This window comes from Thalia democratica, chromosome 2 (genome assembly GCF_965202585.1).
Source record: "Thalia democratica chromosome 2, ktThaDemo2.hap1.1, whole genome shotgun sequence".
Classification (NCBI taxonomy): Eukaryota; Metazoa; Chordata; class Thaliacea; order Salpida; family Salpidae; genus Thalia; species Thalia democratica.
Genome location: NC_139166.1, coordinates 44,141,556 through 44,165,966, shown reverse-complemented (window position 1 = coordinate 44,165,966; position 24,411 = coordinate 44,141,556). Strand labels below are relative to the sequence as shown.

The window sequence follows — 24,411 nt, the reverse complement described above, 5'->3', positions numbered from 1 at the left end:
AACTTTAGATTTATTTTCTATGAAATAAAATTCAATTCAACTTTCAGATTAACTGTTTATCGTGGTAATTATACAAACTAATATTATATAGTTGTTCGTTGTTAACTATAATTTTTTTTTAGTTAGATTGTTTGCGTAAAGCTTTTCTTACTATAAATATAAGTAACATTTGCGATTTTTTCTATACCAAAATTGGTCAAGGTATGATTACTGTAAAACTTAAAAAAAAGAATACATAACTACTTATCTTATATAAATAAATAATTTTACACTGCCTTGCTTAAACTCAGTATATTTGTGTATAATTTAACTAATTAAAAAATAAAACTCTACAATGCAGTAATACATTAAAAACATTGGCAGAAATAGATTGTTAGATAAGTTCAAATATACAGAGTTTACCAGTATACAAATAAATGGATGTGTTTTTATACTCAGACATCAAGGATCATTCTCTGAGTTTGCTGCAAGGACTTGATAAAATGAGAACTGTCAGTCCGAATTTGTGTGACTATACTCTGGTTACTGGCAATGGTGAAAGATTTCCATGTCATCGCTCTGTACTTTGCTTATTTTCAAGTTTTTTTAGGGCTACTATAGATGGAGGTTGGAGAGAATCTTTCGATAACCAGTGTGAAATAAATGTTAGTGATTAGAAAAATTCTTATTTATTTTCAAAACGTTTTTATCATGCTCGTGTTAGTGTTCAAAACAGTAAGGAACATGAAGCTTGTTTAGATTTTTATAAGAATGCGTTGAGCGCTTGTCTTGGCAAACTCTAGAATGCAGACTAGCTTATTTTGATACTATCAAACTAAAGTTCAGTTGAAACACTAAATTTATAAAATAAAAAAACTTTCATTAATAATTTCTCAAAAACTATATAATGTTCATTACTAAAAAATTGTATAATGATAACTAATTGAGTCAAGTATTTTATTGGACGAGCTTTTTTGTCTGTTATAGTTACCAAACTAAAAAATTGAAAGCCTTTCTTTGCTTAGTTATGTTTAAAAAAAGTATATTTGAGAAATTAGTATTATAAGAAAGTTTAGTTTATAATTTTGCCTTGAAATTTTAAACTTTTGCTCAATAAATGAATTTACCAGTATCTAAAACCTACTTTATTATATGTTAGAATGGTTGTAGTAATAATACTTTTTAGTTTCGCAACTTGAGTCATTCAATATGCCTTATTTAAGCTGAGATTTAACAATTTTAGAAATTTAATTCATACACTTTGCCTTTTATATTATTATTATCATAAAATCATTAACAGAACATACCAAATGAAGACTTAAAAATTATACTCAATTTCGTGTACAAGGGAAAGCTTTGTTTGAATCAGACTAATGTAGAAAGTTTACTTGCTTCTGCAACTTTGTATGAGTTTGAAAAAGTACGTTAGCATTTTATTTTTCAAATTCAGTCTTTTTTATCTGTATAATTTCTTTGACCAAAGTTTTATGAACTAGTACTTTATTTTTGTTGTACAAAACACATTTGTAGTATTTATAAAAATTAAAAGTATAGCATTATAACCTGAATTATCGGATATATTTTACAATAAGCCATCATTTTTTTTTAAATTTTTGACTAACTTATTTTAAAATACGAAGTTATGCTATTTTTATAACAAATGAGAATATAAACAACAATTAGTACTTGTTTTAAGTTAATGTTTTCTAATGTTTGTATATAAAGACTAGACTGCACCACATGACTATTAACAATAGTCCATGTGACATTTGGTTACCTGGGCCTCATTAGGATTCATTAGACAGATATTTTCACAATAAACAGTTGTGTCAGTCAAACTAGGAGTAATGTTTGTTTAATTTTTTTTATCAAAAGTAAATTTGTTTGATTTGTAACTTTTTTCGAGTAAAACACTGATAGATTACAAACATGAAACGATATATTAAACTAGCTTCAAAAGAAATAAGAACAATAGTTTTTTTAGAGGTTTTAGTGTTTAGAAATGTGTTGATAAAAAAGTTCAAATGTTAGGTATAAAGCTGCGTTTTAAAACAATATAACTTCTTTAAAAAATATTATTTAATCTAATTTTTGTGCTGCATAATTATCTCAGTAGCATAATTGTTAATATTAAAAACTAAAAAAAAATAACATAAAAATAAAAGACATATAGTAAAAATATAAAATATTAAGTAAAATAATAGTTCAGCTATTTGCGAGCTTGTAAATATTCCTTCATATCATTTACATAAAAAAAATGAATAAATAATTTTTATTTCAAATATTATGATATGACAAGTAGACTTATAGTAAGTTTTTGCTTCAGGTTGTAGATATTTGTGTTGAGTATGTACACAATCAAATAGATGCTACAAATTGTCTAGATATTGTCAAGTTAGCAAATTTTAGTAACTACTATCCTTTAAAAGTAAGTAAATAAACTTGTTTACAATTTTAAGCTTTTAAAATAGTTTATTAGTGATGAAAAAACGTATGACAATTTTCTAAGAGTTAATTTAAGATTACTTTTCTAAATGTCGTTTGTTTTTCTATTTGCCTTTCTGAATTAAACTCTTGGAAAATTGTTTTTTAATTAACTTACGCAAATACTTGTAACCAGTTCCTATACTAGAAGTAATTATTAAAATTTAGTCTAACGAAAGTTGTTTATTGACTTGTTTGCAACAGTTATCAGCAGAAAGATTTTTAGTGAATAACTTGCACGATGTTCTATTGAAAGAGCGCGATCAAGGCTGCAAAGTTGATGCTGACGATTTAAAAGCAGTTCTTTCAAAACCTGTGAGCCATCAAGATAATGAGGTGATACTAAAAAATAAATTAAACCATTTTTCAAAAAACTACAATAAACTTTAAATTAGTTTTTAGCATTTTTGACATTTATCTGTTAGATTTTTACGCAAGTTTAAACAACTTAAAAAACTTTTAAGTAGAAATAAGAAAGATACTGTTATGAACTAGTTTAAAAGTATGCTTGATAAAAGTTTCAATGGTAACTCGTATTTTGTTTACTATAATATAACCAAGATTACTCAGAATTTAACATTTAGAAACATGACATTAAGTAAAAATTCCAAATTGTATTTAGTTCTGATGCCCAGGACAAGGCATTAAAAGTTATCTGTGGTGTGCGACTCGATGACCGTAAGGTTCTTCGTGCACCAGGTCCTAGGACCAAATATTTTGAGCGTTTTTTTATCGTTCAATGAATATGGTGTATTTATATTTGATTTTGTAGAAGTTAATCTCAAACTTTTCTAAAGTTGTCCATAGTAATTGTTTGAAGGGAAAGTCCTATGTACACTAGATAATTTAAACTTTTTTTCTACTAAAAACTATTTTGTTGTGGTTTATTTGTTTTTTAATTTGAAATAACATATTAAAACTTGTAAATAGCTATCGAAAATTAACTTTGAAGAACTAAGAAGTGTAAATTTCGTTTAGTTTCTGTGCACAGCAAAACATTTTTAATGCACATTACTATGCGCGAGTGCACACTTTGATTTAATAACATATAGTATAGAACTAAAATACTGATCGTAGAGTGTTCTGTAGAAGTAATTCTTATAGTATTAAAACCTATGCATAGCTTTTATCTATGCTTATCGTGTTTTAACAAAAGGGTCACTATCTTATAAAAATTGTATGTATTATAGTTAATAAATAACGAAAATAGTTATACGTTAAAAAAACTTTACTAAATACTTTTTTTGAAAAATTTTCCTTATAGAAACTGTATGTAATTTAATGGTTTTTTAAGAACTCATTAAATATATAACTTACTATTTTTGAAAATTTGGTCTTATTTTCTATATAGTAGTATAAAAAAATTAAAATTGATTTTTTTTAAACAAAATTTTAAATTTTTTTGTTGATTAAGTTTATTAATATCTAGGAAAATAATTTAGAAGCTGTTTTAACATGGTTAGAAAATGATATATCAGTACGATTAAAAGAAGCAGAAAATATTTTTGAACTGATTCATTGGAAAAGAATACCATCAAACACACTACTTCAGATATTAGTTCATAATCAGTTTTTGCAATCAAATCGAAACATAAAAGTAAGAAGTATATTAAAAGTAAACTTTTAAGATTTCTGTGGATTTATAATTAAAAAAAAAATTGAATACAAACTGTTATAGTAAAATATAAATAACCTCAGTAAGAAAGTGGAATTAAATTTTAACCTATCTAAAGTAAAACTATTTTAAAAATTAGTTTTATTTTCGAAAACGTATAGGAAAATTGATAGACATAAAAAAAATACTTTTAAGAATTCTATGTAACTTAGTTTGCAGTATTTTTCTGTATTGTTACTAACTAACATGTGATGAATAGTAATTGAAATCAAAGGCTAAAATCATGTTTTAAGTACAAATTTAAATGCCCATAAAAAATAGTTAATTGCAAACTAAACTTTATAAAGTAGCAGCTAGTATTGGAAAAGATAAGAAAAGTATTGTGTTGGAGTCCAGTTGAAAAGTGTAGTGAAGATCTAAGTACTGCAGTAAAAGATGAAATCTACGATCGATGTGAAAAAGGCATTATTTTGATCGGAGGCTTGAGTTTAGGAGAAGCAGAACATGGTGATATTTCTCAACCTAATTGTGTATGTTACATACAACGAAAGGGGAACTGGGTAACTAAGTCGAGTTGGCCTGAAAGGGGTCTTAGAGGGTTTTCCGTCAGCAAGTATAACAGTGATGTCATAGTTACTGGTAAGTGAAATTGTAAAAATGGTGCTACTCGTTTAGAACTAAGTAATTTAATAGAATGTTCAAACAATTTTGATAAACTTTGTAATACTAAGAAACTATAATACTACTGTAACTGAAACATTTCAAGGTTTGTATAGTTTTGAAAATACTAAAATTTACTGTTTAGCCTTTGCATCTAAAAATATAATCGAAATATTAGTTATGAGTATCTAATAGAAAAATATGCACAGTTTTTCATATAAGTTGACTATTTTATTATGAAAACGATAATTAAAAAACATTAGTCAAATGAATTTTAAGTAAGTATTAAATTTATTTACTTACTAAAAAACAAAGTTTATTGTACGACGCTAAGACAATTACTCAATTTATTAAACTACATTTATTTAACTTAAATAAGAACAAGCTAAATTTGTGTTTTGTTAAAATGCTTAGTAAAATTTGTAGTATAAAACTAATTTGCAGATGTCTAAATTGAGTGTATTGTACTTTACTGTATGAAGTGCGTATGCTTTCTATGTGTATACATTTTAGTCAAATGAATTTTAAGTAAGTATTAAATTTATTTACTTACTAAAAAACAAAGTTTATTGTACGACGCTAAGACAATTACTCAATTTATAAAACTACATTTATTTAACTTAAATAAGAACAAGCTAAATTTGTGTTTTGTTAAAATGCTTAGTAAAATTTGTAGTATAAAACTAATTTGCAGATGTCTAAATTGAGTGTATTGTACTTTACTGTATGAAGTGCGTATGCTTTCTATGTGTATACATTTTTTCATTTATTCATTAGTTTGATGATTTTATGTCAAACTATAAATTTTAACTCATGTTACATAATTTGTTTCTAAAATCGAATTTTTGTATTTTTATCGTCTCTTTTCGTATTTTAGTCTAAGTATCCGAGGTTTAGATGCCTAGTCTAGCGTTGGATTATAAAGAAAAAGTAATAAAAAAAGTCTATCATTTACAGTCAAGTATAACTTGTTTATAAGTTTCCTCCAATGAAAACTATTAATTACAAAACATATTTTCGTTTTAACGAAACTAAATAATACCATTGTTAGTTTGTGTACCAAAGTTTTTTATTTTTTCATTACCCGTTGCATGTGCCATAAGTAAGTTATAGAAGTTTTTTAATAATTTAAATAAGCACCATAAAACAGTAATAACGTAACATTAGAAAAAAAAAAAGCTATCCAACTCTATTGCGAGAAGGCTATCTATTTAACCGTGCTAGTAATAAAATTTACAACTTGTTAATTACTTATCTTTTTTCTTTATTGTGTATGTTCGCAAGTATATCAAAATAGAGTTTGAATTTATAAAGAAAACTTTTGAAAATTTAAGTTTTATTAGCATTTATAATACTTCTAGTAGTTTTCTTAAAGCTGTTTTTTATAAAAGGCTAAACTTAAAAAAAAATCAAGTTTTGTATAACTGTAGTATAAAAAACAAGTTAAAAAATATTTTTATCGATCTTAGACAGTCAAGAATAAAACTAAGTAAATAAACTTTATTTTTAGAAAAGTTCTGCACAATTTTAAATAAGACATAACTTAATTGATTCTGTTTTTTAAAGTAAATTTTTTTAAAATTATCTAAAGTTTTGATTACTAGCTATTTACTTTTACAGTAATTTAATTTAAACAGTCAACATTGTGAGTATATCTTCAAAAGTTTGTTTTACAAATAATAAATTTTAGGAGGTTCATCAACGACGGCTTGCAAACATTTTGTTATAAACAGATGCTGGCATTATGACGTCAAAGAAGATAGTTGGCGACGAATTCCAGATATGAATAAGTGCAGGTTTAAAGTTTTTCTAGTTTACATATATTAGTACTGTTTATGCTTAGTTTGTTAATCAAAATTACCACAAAGTTCTTGAATAATATAAAAAGTGCTTAAAAAATTATGAGTTACATGCGTAAGCTTAAAGCGAAATTTTTTAATTTATAACAACCTTATTAGTATTTTTATAAAGTATTAACCTGATTTAAACTAAAGTTAAACTGGTATAAAAAGGAAAAAGAAAATAGATCCTTACTTACTTGCGTTTATTTTTAGAGATTTTAAACATAAAAAACACTATTATGGTAACAAAAAAATATATCTTCGGTTTTAATCAACTAGGATTACAATGTAAATCTTGAAAACTGATTGAAAATGCAAAGTGTTTGTTAGAATAACTTAATGAATAAAATATGTTAAGCAGTTTAGACACTTAATTAGTTGAAATTATTAAAAAAATCTTTTATAATACAAACCATATATGATAACTACATTTTGAATAGTACTCTATATATTAAATACCGACAATGATTCTATTAAATTTATAACATTATCATTCTACATTATTAATTCTGATAAATTATATATACTTTAAAAAGTAGGTAAAAGGTAAAGAGTATAACATTGATAAGTGTTTTCTATAAAAATAAAAAAAAAACATTTTTTTAACGTACATTTATTAGTAAACAAGTTAATAACAAATAACATTTACAACAAACTTTATTCATGTAGAGTACTTACTTATAACCATTAATTGATAATGTGCTATAAATTTACTATAAAAGTTGAGACAATAGAATTTAAACAAATACTTTTAATAATTAAAATAACTTAAATTCGGAGTACTTCATAACATAAAATCAAAATAAAATTAATTTAAGTTATGCTTATTGAAAAGTTGAAATTGTTAGAACATTTTAATGGTTTAAACTTAATTTTTACTCGAAAAAAGGTCTGGAAAGAAAAGTCAAAGAAAATAGTATTTTGTTACCACTAAAAAAACTATGTAAATTAAAGCTTAAAAATTGGTAAAAGTTTGTAATATTTTGATAGTGACGTTTTATTTTTTTAGATCGTTTCATTGTTCATGCCAGTTAAATAATCGAGTGTTTGTTATCGGTGGAAGTCAGGCATCATCTAGTAAATCGAGCATAGACGTGGAGTATTATGACCAACATAAAAACTCTTGGACTGAGATAAAACAGCATGCACCAAAGTAAGCCAACTAGTTAATATAGATTAGTTCTTTATCACCTTTAACTAACTAATCTTAATAAATTAATTTTTCTATAAACAAATGTAAATAAATAAACTTGTTGACGATGGCCGAAATAAATACTGGCTAAAACTAATAAAACGAGCGTGGAGAGTAAAATCTCACATTAAGCTGACAATGTCTAAGACGTTGGGCTGTTAAGATTTGCCTACGTCAATTTTTCGGACTTTACCCACAAACGGTCGCTTCAGTACTTCGTACTTAATCCCGCTTGGTTGAATCACAACAGCGGTTTCTCGCGACTATTCCTGCCTAATGAGTCCTAATAAGGACGAAACCGGTCGTAGGATTGTCTCGGATGCTGTTGTTGTTGATCGTGCGGTGAAGTTCATTGTTTATACTATAAACAAATGAAAATAACGTCAACAAAAACTTTTTTAAAACCATACTAGGTGGGGCAATAAACTAAGATTCATAGTTTCTTAAGTTATATCAGATTAAATATATACAGACTGAACTGGAAGTTTTTGAATTAGCTAAAAATTATATGTTTTTAAAGTTTTTATAATCAGTACATATTAATAGTCCAGAAAAAATACGAAAAAAATTAAATTAAACTTTCAAAAAAATTAAAAACAAAAGAGAGGCAATATTAAGACCTCAATGAAAAACTAAGAATTATTTAAGCTCTTTGTAATATGTTTAAAGATTTTATAATCTAAAGTCTCATGTTATGTGAGTTATGGATGGTTTAGAACTTTTTCTAAGATGATAGGCCTAAATACCTCATAAAACACTGCTTGTCTCCGTTTGTACTTCCAGAAATGAAGTAAACTTTTTATAAAAAAAGGGACATCACATAACCAATAAATAGTTTAAATTTATTTTTATTTTCCTTAGTTATAACTTTCATAATGTTTACTTTCTATTTCGTATTTTTTACAAATAAACCATTTTTAATCTATTCTGAGGACTATTAGCCAGCTTTATCATATTCAACAAAATTTTTAGTGATCGACAATTTTTCTATTTTAATAATAGACCGTAGATTGAGGTTGCGCTAGTAAACTATAAGTTTTATTCAAACAGTTTACTATTTAGGACTATCTTTTAGCACTAAAAATGTATGTTTTTCATAAAGACATAGTTTTATAATTGAAGGTTTTATGTACTTATTCTAGTTGTATAAAGCTTCCAGATAGTTCAAGTTGAAAATAATTTACTTGTTTATCCTTTGTTTAATTTTTAAAGCTTCTAAAGTCCATAAGTTTACATGTATAAATTATTTAATTGTGAAAAATGTGGAGTCAGATTTATTACAAGGTCATCATATAGAAAACTTTACGCTAGTTATTTCTAGCAACTAACCCTTTTTTTTAAGTGATAGTCATTTAATATTCATATGTTATCAAAACATTGATCACGTCTACGCTATCTTTAAAAATAAGATCTAACTGATTCTAACAATTGATTTTTTTTAAGATGCTGTAATTTAAAAAAGTTTATCCGTAATTTAGTAAATATTGTTAAAGCCCTTTAAAAAACTCTTACTTTATGCTCGGTCACATTTTTACTTTTTATGTATAATTTTTAGATTTTTTTTCTTTAAAAATTACTTATAAGACTGAAATAAATTTTCACAACGCTGTACAAAGAATTTTATCGTATTTTCGTCACTTCAAATCAGAGTTCATAATTCCTTTATTCTTTTAAAGTTAAGTTTTAAGTTTTCAAGAATATAAAGATAAGTACTCAAACTTTATCTGTTATAATTGACACTGTTTTGAAATTTAATGTTATAACTTTTTCTGAGACATTTTAACAATAAAAGTTTTTTTAGGCAAAAATTTTAAAAATTCTTTTTACCGAATATGTCTTAACTTTTAATGTCCTGTACAAGACATTAAAAGGTATCCGTGGTGTGCGACTCGATAACCGTAAGGATCTTCGTGCACCAGGTCCTATACCAAATACTTTGAGCGCTATTTTTGTCCTTCAATAAACTATAGTGTCGGGCCATATTTCCAACACAAATATTTACGCGTGCCCACCAGAGCTTCTATTAAATAGTTCAGTTCAATAAAAGTTACAATAAAGAAAAAAGTACTTGGACAAAGTTTGTTTGTACTATTACAACATTATAAACAATATTTTAAATTGGAAATGAAAATATCTATATCAAAAGTCTTTACTTTATACAAGATGTTAAACTATTTAGCCAAGAGTTTAAAGAACCGTTTCAAAAAATTAAACGAACCAAACTATACCCGCGGGTCATAGGTTGGACATCCCTGTCTTAGACAAAAAGTTAGGCAATAAATATTTTAAAAAAATTAAATGAAAAAACAAGTAACTTAACAGAAAAATGTTCAACTACACAGCAAGTGCCTGTAATGGTAAGCTAATTATAATCGGAAGCACTCAGACCCGCAATATTTTTGTACAAATTTACAATCCATCAAGCGATTTATGGCAAGTATTACGATCTCCTAATGTGCCTCGACATTTATCTGCACCAACTTCAACTACTTCTTCCGATCAAACGCAAATTTTTGTTTCTGGAGATAACACGAAAAAAGTTGGTCCGACTTAATTAGTTAATCGATAGTTATAACGTTTCAAATCATTGATAGTGTAATATTACTTATATACATTTTAAAATTAATTAATTTACAAAAAAATCAATTTTTAAATTTCAATTGTGCTTGTATAAAATACTTATTTTTTTACAGTGTATAATTGCAATAACCTTTTTTCAAGTTAAAAATATCATTTTAGTTTAAATTAAAGTACGAACTTTATCAAAGTATTTTTTAGTGCCCTAAAAGGTATAATCGCAACTGTTATCTTGAATTAGGGTTTTTATTGTATGTAGTTTATTTATTACTAAGTAGGATATGTAATGTATTTTTGTACTAATTATTTAAATAATATTAACAACAATATTTTTTTTTAAGCAATCCTAAGTTTTTTATTTCAAGTCAAAGAAGACTAAAAAAACAAACTATTATTAACAAGTTTTATTTTACTTTTAGGTCTATGTTTTCAACCCAAATACAAACACATGGTGTCGTACTTCTGATATGTGCAAACTTCATAGTAATGGAAACATGGTTTCTCTGGACGGTAACGCTGATTCTTTTAAACTAGTACATACCGGAGGACATTGGAAAAATGATGCATACTATGATACTATAGAGGTTTACAACCGAACAAAAAATGTTTGGAAGGAACTAGGTCAGCTTCCTTTTTTGTGGTTGTATCACCAGTGTGCTCCTGTCTACTTAAGTACATGATACAATTACAAATTAACTCGACTAGCTTGTTCACTTTTAGACTTTCTTTTTTTTATAAAAACTGACCTTTATACTAAAATAAAATCTCTTAAATCTTACTTTCTTTATAAACTGTACATTATAATATAGCACATTATAATAAATTTTTAAATCTTTTTTTACTCAAAAATCGAAATAGCTATGTAAAACTACTTGTAAAATTTATATACCACTTTAAATGTGTTGTGTTAAAGGTTAAATGTAAATCTAAAAAAACCAAAGTAGACATTATGAATATTTTAAACTATATTTTAAACTATATTTTATAGTTTTTAGTACAACAATATTAATTTACTGTTGAATTGTTTATATCTTACTTTTATTACACTTTTTAAGTTTAAAATCAAAGCAAACGTTATACATATTACTTAAATAATTTAATAGAGTTTTAAAAGTATTTTTCATAGTCAAATTAAAATTGAAATTAAATATCAAAAAGTATGTATTGACAGACTTAGTACTACACTGTACTTAATTTTTAAAAAATCAAAATAAACTTTAAAAAGATAGCAATGAAGCACGAACTAGGTAAAATTTAACTTACGAGTGTTGCTTTACTTTACATTTTAAAAATACAAACAATCAGTAGTTAACTCTGTTGTCAAAAATAAAAAGGTATGCAAAAGAATCGTAAATACTTTGAAATTAACCTCTTCATTTAAGAATTGAATTTTGACCGAGATGAAAAAATAAAAATTATACATTTAAAAAACTAAGATCATTCATTGTAGATCGTTTTGCAAACACCAATTAATTCAAAAACCAATATTTTTACTTAACTTTGGGTTTTCATGTGTAAGCTACAAAAAATAACAAGCAGTTCATTTGTATAGCTATTGCGACCTATGCTATACGCTTATCACCAATAACTAGTGCGCCTTATCAACTAATAATTAATTAGTTAGTAAAAGGGCGATATCTAACAAAGGGGCCTGATTGTTTCTTAAGATTTTGTTAAGTGAGTGGTTATATAAATAAGTCTGGGAAACTAGGCATTAAACTAAGTACGAAATGTATTAATATTTTTTTAAAAATAAGCTAGCTAAAAAAATTCTTTAATAAGTACTTATTACAAAAACAAGTAATACCACAAATAAATTATTTAGCAAAAAATCCAAATGTTAACTGAAATTTTGTAAATAGAGTGCTTAAATTTAATCAAAAAAACTGATAACATTAAAACAAAAACTCTTTTCTAAAGTTAAAAAATTAGACAAAAAATAGTAAAGCTCGGTGATGACAAAACGCAGAGAGAGTAGGTAATAAAAAACTTTTATTCATTCTTTAAAGAGGTTTAATGATAGCATTTTAACAATTTTTTAAATATGCAGTTACACACAGTAAAAATAGTTACGGATCAATTTTCATTAAAGGTTGTTTTTATTATGAACCGAAGACTCTCTAAAAATACAATTTACTAAATTGTTTAAAATATGTAACTAACGGGAAGAACTTAACGAATAAAACACTTTAAAAATTACAGTAAGCTACCTTAGTTTTCTTACGATTAAATAAAACTTTAAAGTATCTTATACTTTAGCTTGAAGATTCAGTCGTTTACAGAATAAAATAGTAACAAGTCAAACGCAGTAGTTTAAAAAAGGTTTAAAAACTACTAATTTATTGTATTTATACTAAACTGTTTCAAAGAGTTACCACAAGCATTGTGTTACAGTATTAATTTTTCCAGGAGAAATAAACAATTTTTACCTTGAAAAGAAACATCATAAGCTAATAAACAAATAGAAAGTTAAAAAAAAACATTTATTTTGTTATAAAATTACCTTAGTAAATTTTCTGTAGGTAATTAAAATGTTCTGAAGACAGGCAATATTTTATTATTTATAGGATGAACTACGACTCTTTTTGTTTAAAGTTGAAGTTAACTCATCTGAAAAATATTTCTGGTATCCGGGGGAAAAGTTTAAAAAATATATAAGAACTACGACGAAGCTTTAAACTGCTTGCTTAAATATAGAAAACAAATTAGATATGTATTTATAATAAAACATTTGTTTTAGCTTAATAAAACAAATCTACTTCTCGAATAACCGGTCGGATTATCGAGGATCATGATTAGCAAATACCGGATAAGCGAGGAAGCACTGTACCAATAAAATTAGTACTAAAAAATTATAGTATTCCTACAGAGTTTTATTACTTTCATATTTTTGTAAGACATAAACAAAAAATTTTTTTTAGCTTCAATTTTTGTAATTTATAATGATTAATTGATAACAACAGTCCAAAAATTTTTTGTTTAAGACAAACAAAAAAGAAGTGGTTTTTGCAAGGCTCGTGAGTATTTCATATCGTAAAAATATAAGTGTAATAAAACGATCAAGTTGTACTAAAAATATGTAACAACTTCTTTTGTTTGTAAAGCCCAGTTATAAAGATAAACTTAAATTGATTTTGATGTTTTGAATGTTTAAAAATTTAAAGTACCCATATTGCAGTTGTTAAACAAAATTCTATCCACGTAGTATGTTAACTAAGACATACTGTTTTATAGGGGAGAGGGTCAGAAAAGCACGGCGTCACTTTAGCACAGAGTGACACTTTAGCACGGTTGTGACACTTTAGCACGGAGTGACACTTTAGCACAGAGTTTCACTTTAGCACGGCGTCACTTTACCACGGAATTTTTTTGCACTTTTTTTTTCTATGCTTAAATAAAATTTTTACTTTTATGTTAAATTATGCAACATGTAAACTAAAAGTTTACAAACTTTAATTGCGTTACAAGTTTAAGCTTTAATGAAAACTAAGAAAAAAGTGAATTTACAAACTTTTTAACTTATTTTACTGTATATCTTTTTACCAAAGTATTTTGATACTTTTACTTTCATATTTTAACACAAAACTGTTTTTATAAACCGAGCATATATATAAGCATTATGTTTCTTAATTTTTTTTTTTAATTCTGAATCAGTTTTAATAAGGTTAAACTTTAACCGTAAATATTAAACAAAAGGTGAAAAGTTTTAACTACTTACCTTTGTTTTTTACAAGCTTTCATAACTTTATAGTATATTAAAAATATGATTATTTTATTTTAAGCTACATTTAGCTTTAAATATCATAATACATAAAGTGTTAAGTTCCTCTCATTTTTACATGCAGGCGTCTCGCAAGTATTTTTAACACTTATCTTTGTGTTATAAAAAAACATATATAGACTACCTGAAGGGTAAATAAACTTAGTTAAACAGTTTTTCTACCCATTTAGCTTTATTATTATTTTTGTTGTTTTGAAGGTTTAAATAGATTTATGCAAATTGTATATTTTATTCGCGACCGGTTTCGGTGGCAAGAGATTGCGATCTTTTCAAGCAAAAATAAAATGTGAAACTGCATATAACAATGTTAGTTAATTAGGGAGCGGGTCAGAATGACACAGCGACAAAATGACACGGTCGTCAAATAGACACGGTGCGTCACTTTGGCACAGCGACAAAATGACACGGTGCGTCAGTTTGGCACGGTGCGTCAGTTTGGCACGGAGGGTCACTTTGACACGGCGACAAAATGACACGGTGCATCACTTTGACACAGCGATAAAATGACACGGTGCGTCACTTTGGCACAGAGGGTCATTTTGACACAGCGACAAAATGACACGGTACGTCACTTTGGCACAGCGACAAAATGACACGGTACGTCACTCTGGCACGGTGCGTCACTTTCGCACAGAGGGTCACTTTGACACAGCGACAAAACGACACGGTGCGTCACTTTGACACGGAGGGTCACTTTGGCACAGCGACAAAACGACACGGTGCGTCACTTTGGCACGGAGGGTCACTTTAGCACAGCGACAAAATGACACGGTGGTTAATAAGGGAGGGAACGATTTGTTGTGAAACTTCAATCTTCATTGGTATGGACAACGATCTTGTTTTTCTAGGAAACTTTTCGGTTTCCTGTCTTCTAACCGGTTTTGTAAAATCAGCAACAATCACATTGATTAACTTTAAAAACAAAGACCGCATAAATTTTTGATTGTTACTTCATAAAATAAAGTGAAACACGTAATGTTTATACCTTCTATTGTCCATCGTTGTACTTATAAACAACATACTTATTTTTAAGCAGTAGCAAGGTGTAAGGTGTGCTTAAGAGCTGTGCTTAATAAACGACAAATAGCTATTTGTATCAAACAAAGTTCACAAAGATGCAAAAGCAGCAACTTTTTTAACAAAATACGACTGCCAAAGTTAAAGGGAATTTATTTTTGATTTCTTTCGAATGGAAAAACTTAAACACAGTTTTGACCTAGAACTTGATACGAGTAATAAAAATTAAAAAATGACTTGCCATTTTACGACTAAAAACATAAAAACTCATATAAACTTATTTTTTAAACTTCAGCAACATTCTGATTTAAAAATTACAATCTACATTTTAGATCAATCATTCAGCATATCAAAACAATAAACTAGTAGGTGTTAACACAGAGGATAATTTGTTTTATAAACTAAAACTCAGACGTTATCGAAAACAACTTTTCTGCTGTTGTAATTCTAAATTCTAATGCGGTTCTTATTTTTCGATTTTATGCTTAAAAAAAGTGATACTTGCGCTCTTTTGACGACTTAATAGCTGACAATTTTGAACTAAAATACTGCATTTCCTGACGATTTACGTTAGTAGCAACATCTTCAAAAAATCATTGTGCACTTGACTTAAAAGATCGAAATTTTACGCCTCTATGCGACTTTTGTTAGTTGCAACATATATCGTGCACTTAGAAGTAGAAGTATAATGCTCTTTCGCAAATAAAATTGTGCATTTAACACTAAAACTGCATAGATAAAAGTATAAGTACAAATAACCGCAAATAAATTATATTTTTTAGCAAAACATTCCCTACATCAAGCATCTCTTTAAATAAAACTCAATAAACCACTATTACACACTTGTAATAGACTATTGTAGACTTGCTTTAACAAAGTACAATTTTTCTTACTATTATAATACTAAAACTAATAGTATAAATGCTATTTAATTCCTTAAATGCAAAAAAATACTATAATATCTGTCATACTCTAAGTTTAATTCTTTATATTATAGGCTACAGAGTTTTGTAAAAATTAAAAAGACTTGAAGTATTAACTTTATTAGAATTAACTAAATTGACGATAAACTTAACATTTAATACACTATTTTTAAGAACAACTAATTTTGATTTATTAGGACTCAAGTTGTATGGGTGGGTGTCAGAATGACACAGCGACAAAATGACACGGTGCGTCACTTTGGCACGGAGGGTCACTTTGACACGGCGACAAAATGACACGGTGCGTCACTTTGGCACAGCGACAAAATGACACGGTGGGTCACTCTGGCACGGTGCGTCACTTTGGCACAGCGACAAAATGACACGATGCGTCACCTTGGCACGGTGCGTAACTTTGGCACGGCGACAAAATGACACGGTGCGTCACTTTGGCACAGCGACAAAATGACACGGTGCGTCACTTTGGCACAGAGGGTCACTTTGAAACAGCGACAAAACGACACGGTGCGTCACTTTTGCACGGAGGGTCACTTTGGCATAGCGACAAAATGACACGGTGCGTCACTTTGGCACGGAGGGTCACTTTGGCACAGCGACAAAACGACACGGTGTGTCACTTTGACACGGAGGGTCACTTTGGCACAGCGACAAAACGACACGGTGCGTCACTTTGGCACAGCGGCAAAATGATACGGTGCGTCACTTTGGCACAGCGACAAAATGACACGATACGTCACTTTGACACAGCGACAAAATGACACGGTGCGTCACTATAGCATGGATAAACAAACTTATAAGCAAAACTAAACTTTTTCAGTAATATAACTTTTAATTGTAAAACTTTGATAGTAATTAGTTAAACAAAAGATTTATTATATTTTTTCCAAACTATAGTAGCTTGATACATTTGAAACTATATATGATACAATGCTTTAAAATTTAAGTCCAAGTATAAAAACAAAAATATTCTTAAGTTTTATTTGTTACGTTTCACAACTTTTCATATTTATGTAATGAATAAAATTTAGTATTTTTTGTAAAACGTTTAATTAATTATTATCAGGAATTGTTATAAAAAATAACTAAGATTTAATTTTATACAGTGTTATTTCGTTGTAAGAATAAGTCATGCGTGTTTTAACTCTAGTTTTTGAAAATACAGAGTTTAGCTGCTTTTGTAGTATCTAGCCAGTTATATTAAATATGTTTAATATTTTAACCTAGTAGTTTGTTTAAACATAAAAGTTTTATTATTACTGTTTTTTAAACGACAAAAGGTTAATGCTCGAAAAGTTATACCAAAGAACATTTCAGTTATCGAGTCGTAAATCACATGCTTTAACAATCTATTACGTGCAGTTAAAAATAATTTTTTTTAAAGTTAAGTCCTAAATTTCCAAAAACATACAAAAAAAAATATTCAACAAAAGTTAATAACTTAGGATGTTTATTAAAAACTCTGTATTGAAAATGTATAATAAACCTGTCTAAAAGCAAATAATTAAAATAAACGGTCGTGGAGCCTAAATTTTTGAAAAAGTTAAAAATAGTATTATGAACAGTTGAGAGAAAATTAAGAGTCTGATGCAACCATTCATGCGCATTTATAAATTTATCACTTTTAAGAAAATTAAGCACTAGAGGTTATACAACTTGAGTCCTAATAAATCAAAATTAGTTGTTCTTAAAAATAGTGTATTAAATGTTAAGTTTATCGTCAATTTAGTTAATTCTAATAAAGTTAATACTTCAAGTCGTTTTAATTTTTACAAAACTTTGTTGCCTATAATATAAAGAATTAAACTTAGAGTATGACAGATATTATAGTATTTTTTTGCATTTAAGGAATTAAATAGCATTTATACTATTAGTTTTAGTATTATAATAGTAAAAAAAATTGTACTTTGTTAAAGCAAGTCTACAATAGTCTATTACAAGTGTGTAATAGTGGTTTATTGAGTTTTATTTAAAGAGATGCTTGATGTAGGGAATGTTTTGCTAAAAAAACTAATTTATTTGCGGTTATTTGTACTTATACTTTTATCTATGCAGTTTTAGTGTTAAGTGCACAATTTTATTTGCGAAAGAGCATTATACTTCTACTTCTAAGTGCACGATATATGTTGCAACTAACAAAAGTCGCATAGAGGCGTAAAATTTCGATCTTTTAAGTCAAGTGCACAATGATTTTTTGAAGATGTTGCTACTAACGTAAATCGTCAGGAAATGCAGTATTTTAGTTCAAAATTGTCAGCTATTAAGTCGTCAAAAGAGCGCAAGTATCACTTTTTTTAAGCATAAAATCGAAAAATAAGAACCGCATTAGAATTTAGAATTACAACAGCAGAAAAGTTGTTTTCGATAACGTCTGAGTTTTAGTTTATAAAACAAATTATCCTCTGTGTTAACACCTACTAGTTTATTGTTTTGATATGCTAAATGATTGATCTAAAATGTAGATTGTAATTTTTAAATCAGAATGTTGCTGAAGTTTAAAAAATAAGTTTATATGAGTTTTTATGTTTTTAGTCGTAAAATGGCAAGTCATTTTTTAATTTTTATTACTCGTATCAAGTTCTAGGTCAAAACTGTGTTTAAGTTTTTCCATTCGAAAGAAATCAAAAATAAATTCCCTTTAACTTTGGCAGTCGTATTTTGTTAAAAAAGTTGCTGCTTTTGCATCTTTGTGAACTTTGTTTGATACAAATAGCTATTTGTCGTTTATTAAGCACAGCTTTTAAGCACACCTTACACCTTGCTACTGCTTAAAAATAAGTATGTTGTTTATAAGTACAACGATGGACAATAGAAGGTATAAACATTACGTGTTTCACTTTATTTTATGAAGTAACAATCAAAAATTCCTGCGGTCTTTGTTTTTAAAGTTAATCAATGTGAATGTTGCTGATTCTACAAAACCGGTTAGAAGACAAGAATCCGAAAAGTTTCCTAGAAAAACAAGATCGTTGTCCATACCAATGAAGATTGAAGTTTCACAACAAATCGTTCCCTCCCTTATTAACCACCGTGTCATTTTGTCGCTGTGCTAAAGTGACCCTCCGTGCCAAAGTGACGCACCGTGTCGTTTTGTCGCTGTGCCAAAGTGACCCTCCGTGTCAAAGTGACGCACCGTGTCATTTTGTCGCTGTGCCAAAGTGACCCTCCGTGCCAAAGTGACCCTCCGTGCCAAAGTGACGCACCGTGTCGTTTTGTCGCTGTGCCAAAGTGACCCTCCGTGTCAAAGTGACACACCGTGTCGTTTTGTCGCTGTGCCAAAGTGACCCTCTGTGCCAAAGTGACGCACCGTGTCATTTTGTCGCTGTGTCAAAGTGACCCTCTGTGCGAAAGTGACGCACCGTGCCAGAGTGACGTACCGTGTCATTTTGTCGCTGTGCCAAAGTGACGCACCGTGTCATTTTGTCGCCGTGTCAAAGTGACCCTACGTGCCAAAGTGACGCACCGTGCCAAGGTGACGCACCGTGTCATTTTGTCGCTGTGCCAAAGTGACGCACCGTGTCTATTTGACGACCGTGTCATTTTGTCGCTGTGTCATTCTGACCCGCTCCCAGTTGTATAACCTCTAGTGCTTAATTTTCTTAAAAGTGATAAATTTATAAATGCGCATGAATGGTTGCATCAGACTCTTAATTTTTTCTCAACTGTTCATAATACTATTTTTAACTTTTTCAAAAAGTTAGGTTCCACGACCGTTTATTTTAATTATTTGCTTTTAGACAAGTTTATTATACATTTTCAATACAGAGTTTTTAATAAACATCCTAAGTTATTAACTTTTGTTGAATATTTTTTTGTATGTTTTTGGAAATTTAGGACTTAACTTTAAAAAAAATTATTTTTAACTGCACGTAATAGATTGTTAAAGCATGTGATTTACGACTCGATAACTGAAATGTTCTTTGGTATAACTTTTCGAGCATTAACCTTTTGTCGTTTAAAAAACAGTAATAATAAAACTTTTATGTTTAAACAAACTACTAGGTTAAAATATTAAACATATTTAATATAACTGGCTAGATACTACAAAAGCAGCTAAACTCTGTATTTTCAAAAACTAGAGTTAAAACACGCATGACTTATTCTTACAACGAAATAACACTGTATAAAATTAAATCTTAGTTATTTTTTATAACAATTCCTGATAATAATTAAATAAACGTTTAACAAAAAATACTAAATTTTATTCATTACATAAATATGAAAAGTTGCGAAACGTAAAAAATAAAACTTAAGAATATTTTTGTTTTTATACTTGGACTTAATTTTTAAAGCATTGTATCATATATAGTTTCAAATGTATCAAGCTACTATAGTTTGGAAAAAATATAATAAATCTTTTGTTTAACTAATTACTATCAAAGTTTTACAATTAAAAGTTATATTACTGAAAAAGTTTAGTTTTGCTTATAAGTTTGTTTATCCATGCTATAGTGACGCACCGTGTCATTTTGTCGCTGTGTCAAAGTGACGTATCGTGTCATTTTGTCGCTGTGCTAAAGTGACGCACCGTGTCATTTTGCCGCTGTGCCAAAGTGACCCTCCGTGCCAAAGTGACGCACCGTGTCGTTTTGTCGCTGTGCCAAAGTGACCCTCCGTGCCAAAGTGACGCACCGTGTCATTTTGTCGCTATGCCGAAGTGACCCTCCATGCCAAAGTGACGCACCGTGTCGTTTTGTCGCCGTGCCAAAGTGACCCTCCGTGCCAAAGTGACGCACCGTGCCAAGGTGACGCACCGTGTCGTTTTGTCGCTGTGCCAAAGTGACGCACCGTGTCATTTTGTCGCCGTGCCAAAGTGACCCTCCGTTCCAAAGTGACTCACCGTGCCAGAGTGACCTACCGTGTCATTTTGTCGCTGTGCCAAAGTGACACACCGTTTCATTTTGTCGCCGTGTCAAAGTGACCCTCCTTGTCAAAGTGACGCACCGTGCCAAAGTGACGCACCGTGTCATTTTGTCGCTGTGCCAAAGTGACGCACCGTGTCATTTTGCCGCTGTGCCAAAGTGACCCTCCGTGCCAAAGTGACTCTCCGTTCCAAAGTGACGCACCGTGCCAGAGTGACCCACCGTGTCATTTTGTCGCCGTGCCAAAGTGACTCTCCGTTCCAAAGTGACGCACCGTGCCAGAGTGACCCACCGTGTCATTTTGTCGCTGTGCCAAAGTGACGCACCGTGTCATTTTGTCGCCGTGTCAAAGTGACGCACCGTGCCAAAGTGACGCTCCGTGTCATTTTGTCGCTGTGTCATTCTGACACCCACCCAGTTAATTATACTGTTGTTTAAAAACTTATTCATGCGTGAAGAATATAAACAAAAACAAAAATGTTGCGTATTCGAAAATTCAAGCATATCAGAGTATATTTAGGTAAAATTGGTACTAGTTTTTGAAAAAACGACTTGAATTAATATTTATATAATGAGTCAAATAAAAAAACTATATCTAGAGCTTTAAAAAAAAAAAATTATAATAATAAAATATTTATACCTTAAAATTTATAAAAATTGAAATGAAGGTTATAAAAGTTGCAAAAACTTTATTTAGATTTTTTTAATGCGATACTCTTTAAGGTGTTGGAACTAGTTTTTGCATTTATTAGTTTGTTAACTTAAAAACTGTTAAGTATTTAATCATCTTTTAAAAGATCTGAAACTATTTCGTGCTAAAGTGACGCTGTGCTTTTCTGACACATACCCGTTTTATAGATCGCATTACTGTTATTTTAGATATTTTTTCTTCTTTACCTTGATTTATATTTTTATTTTAAAAGCGGATCTTAAATTTACAGATCTAACACAACTTATAATCATTTTCTTTCAATTTGAGTCATTTATTTAGATTAATTCAAATACATACACTTCAAATACACAGGGTGTTTTTTAGGAAAAGTATAAACGGGTCATAACTAACTTTAGTTTAGAACTTAAATAATTGATAATATACAGTAAGTATCCTAGAGCACAAATAAGTTTTTCACATATTTCAACTCTATTATTAAAATTTTATCAAAGTAACATCCAAAGCTATATGTACATGGGATCTGATCAAATTTTCTTTTGTATTAATAACATCTTATGAGCTGAGCAGAACATAATTACCATGAAAAATAGTTTTTTATTAGTTCTTGAATCCGTAAGTCTCTTCGAAGTCTGGTATTAAGTTCATTAATGCTAATCTATTATCGAATAAATCATTCTGACACGTTTTATTATTTCCACTATTAGTAAACTAACACATAGTGATTTAATACCAAAAGTTCACATTCTTATATTTTTCTGATCAGTTATTCAAAAGAAAAAAATCATTTTTGTTGTATTTTAAGTAAGAAAAATCTAATGGATTTAAAAATTCTACGCACTATCTTATTTTGGAGGAGTTATTTATAAGATCTACAAAGGCTCTAAATTTGTGAACTTTGGTTGTCTGTAAATCCTCGGTCGTTGAACGGTGGTACTCAGATTGTTTATCAACTTTTTAGAACTTTTTTTAAACTCATTGTAACTATTTTGGTTTTAACTCAATTTTTTTTCTTTCTTAATTCAAACCCATTTATGAGCTTAAACCGTTTTTTTTATTTTTTTGACGACTCATTGAATGCTTTTTGATATTATAACTAGCCAGCAAGCACGTCAAACTCACTACACTTTTCTCCAAGCTTTCTGTTGTTTATAAGAATAGACAACTTAAGTCCAAGATATAAAACTGTGATTTTGTCATCAGTCAATACGTGAAAAAACGAGATTAGTTAAACAAAAATTATTCTTTTAGTCTACAGTCTTATGATAATTCTCTTTTACAATTCTCTAAATTAAATAGTTGTTTTATCAATTTTGTTCAAAATGTAAATATATTCTGATTGTCTATACAGCTTAAGTTTCCTTCACTCGTTTAGATAAACATAAGTTTGTTCAATGGTGACTAGATTTATAAATATAATCATTGCAGATGGAGGTTTCAATCGTGGTCAAAATGATTCTTGTTTACTTGATTCTGAAGCAAATTTAGTTTTTAATGATATGTTGGGAAACACAATTCGAATGGAATCAAACTTAAGTCTCACCATTTTAGGAGATAGAACTTTACGCAAGAGCTACATAAAGTTCCAGTCGAATTTGTTTTTTTTAATATCGAAGCAATTATCTATTTAATACTTTAACTACCCTTAATATATATTTTTTTAAACAGAAGTACTTTTTTCCGCACTCGTCAGCGTTATAAATTGCTGTTAATACAACTGTAATAAACCCTCTAGGAAGTATTTAAAAACAAACAGCTAAAAAAATTAAAAATCAAAGCTAAACGATTTAATTTACATTGATTGCTATAATTTGTTCTTTAAAAAATTTATTAACTAAACAAAGTTAACAGCAGTTAATGTCAGAAAAAAACTATTTTTTATAAGTACTAGAGGTATCAATTAATTAGTTTACGGTTGTTATTAAACTATCAAAACGACTCAACTTACCAAAATAATATTTAGAAAGTCAATGATTTTTTTCATTGAAAAATATTATTTTAATTATAACCTTTGATGTTTATAATGATTAGACCTCTTCAAAAGTGTTTTTTATACTTTTAAGTGAATTATTTTACTTTTTGGCTACATTACCACATACATTTTCTGGGAACGGGTCTAAATTGCAAGAAGACAAAATTGCACGAAGCCAAACTTGCACCAAGGGTCAATTTCGCACGAGAGTAAAAAAAATAATTAAAAAAAGCTACCGACCGAGGGTAAGAGTGATAGTAAAAAAAATAACAAAAAAACTAAAACTTAACCCGTGCAAAATTGTCTGCTCGTGAAAAGTGTCTCCGTGCAATTTTGACAGCTACCCACAATTTCTACTGTTAGGTGGTTTGAGTCTAAGCCGTAGCGAAAAGAGCGTTGACTAAAACTATAAAGATGTTTAACTTTGGAGAGTTAATTTAAAAATATATACACTAACTGTTGCCAAGCATTTGCTTTTAATGTACACAATCCTCTAATGGAGGTTAAGCTATTGTTTATAATTTATTGTGATTATAAATTTTTATTATTTTTCTACATTAGAGAAACATTGATTACTTGCATGTTTCAAGATTAAAACTAAACGTCTAATGTCTCTTTTTGCTACAAAAACTAGGTTATAAGTAAGTAACTATGTAAACCGATACATCGGTAAAATAAACTTTTGATTACGGGTGTTGTGTAGACAAGCGCTATTGAAAAACTTTAAAAATAAGTAGTTCAAAACTAGTTTTGGTACTTAACAATCAGTAAAAAGTATGTCTATAAATCAAAAACATAATCGCTATCAATACAACTCTTT

At 28.7% G+C, this 24,411-nt stretch overlaps 1 protein-coding gene across 1 annotated transcript; it reads left to right on the top strand.

Annotated features, from left to right (window-relative positions):
- The first annotated feature begins 367 nt into the window (after positions 1-367).
- Positions 368-11,279, top strand: LOC145829351 (kelch-like protein 30). The gene is made up of 10 exons (XM_082937117.1): positions 368-644; positions 1,280-1,399; positions 2,306-2,407; positions 2,668-2,799; positions 3,893-4,060; positions 4,429-4,717; positions 6,429-6,534; positions 7,589-7,732; positions 10,094-10,310; positions 10,768-11,279. The coding sequence occupies exons 1-10, from the start codon at positions 417-419 to the stop codon at positions 11,026-11,028; spliced, it is 1,767 nt and encodes a 588-aa protein (XP_082793243.1). The 5' UTR covers positions 368-416; the 3' UTR covers positions 11,029-11,279.
- The last annotated feature ends 13,132 nt before the right edge of the window (positions 11,280-24,411 follow it).

Bases quoted from the DNA above. Each gene is read 5' to 3' on its own strand.
- LOC145829351 (XM_082937117.1), top strand. From the start codon at position 417: ATGGATGTGTTTTTATACTCAGACATCAAGGATCATTCTCTGAGTTTG. The intron at 4,061-4,428 runs GTAAGAAGTATA...TTTATAAAGTAG, and splicing joins AATCAAATCGAAACATAAAA to CAGCTAGTATTGGAAAAGAT. The intron at 7,733-10,093 runs GTAAGCCAACTA...GTAACTTAACAG, and splicing joins ATAAAACAGCATGCACCAAA to AAAAATGTTCAACTACACAG.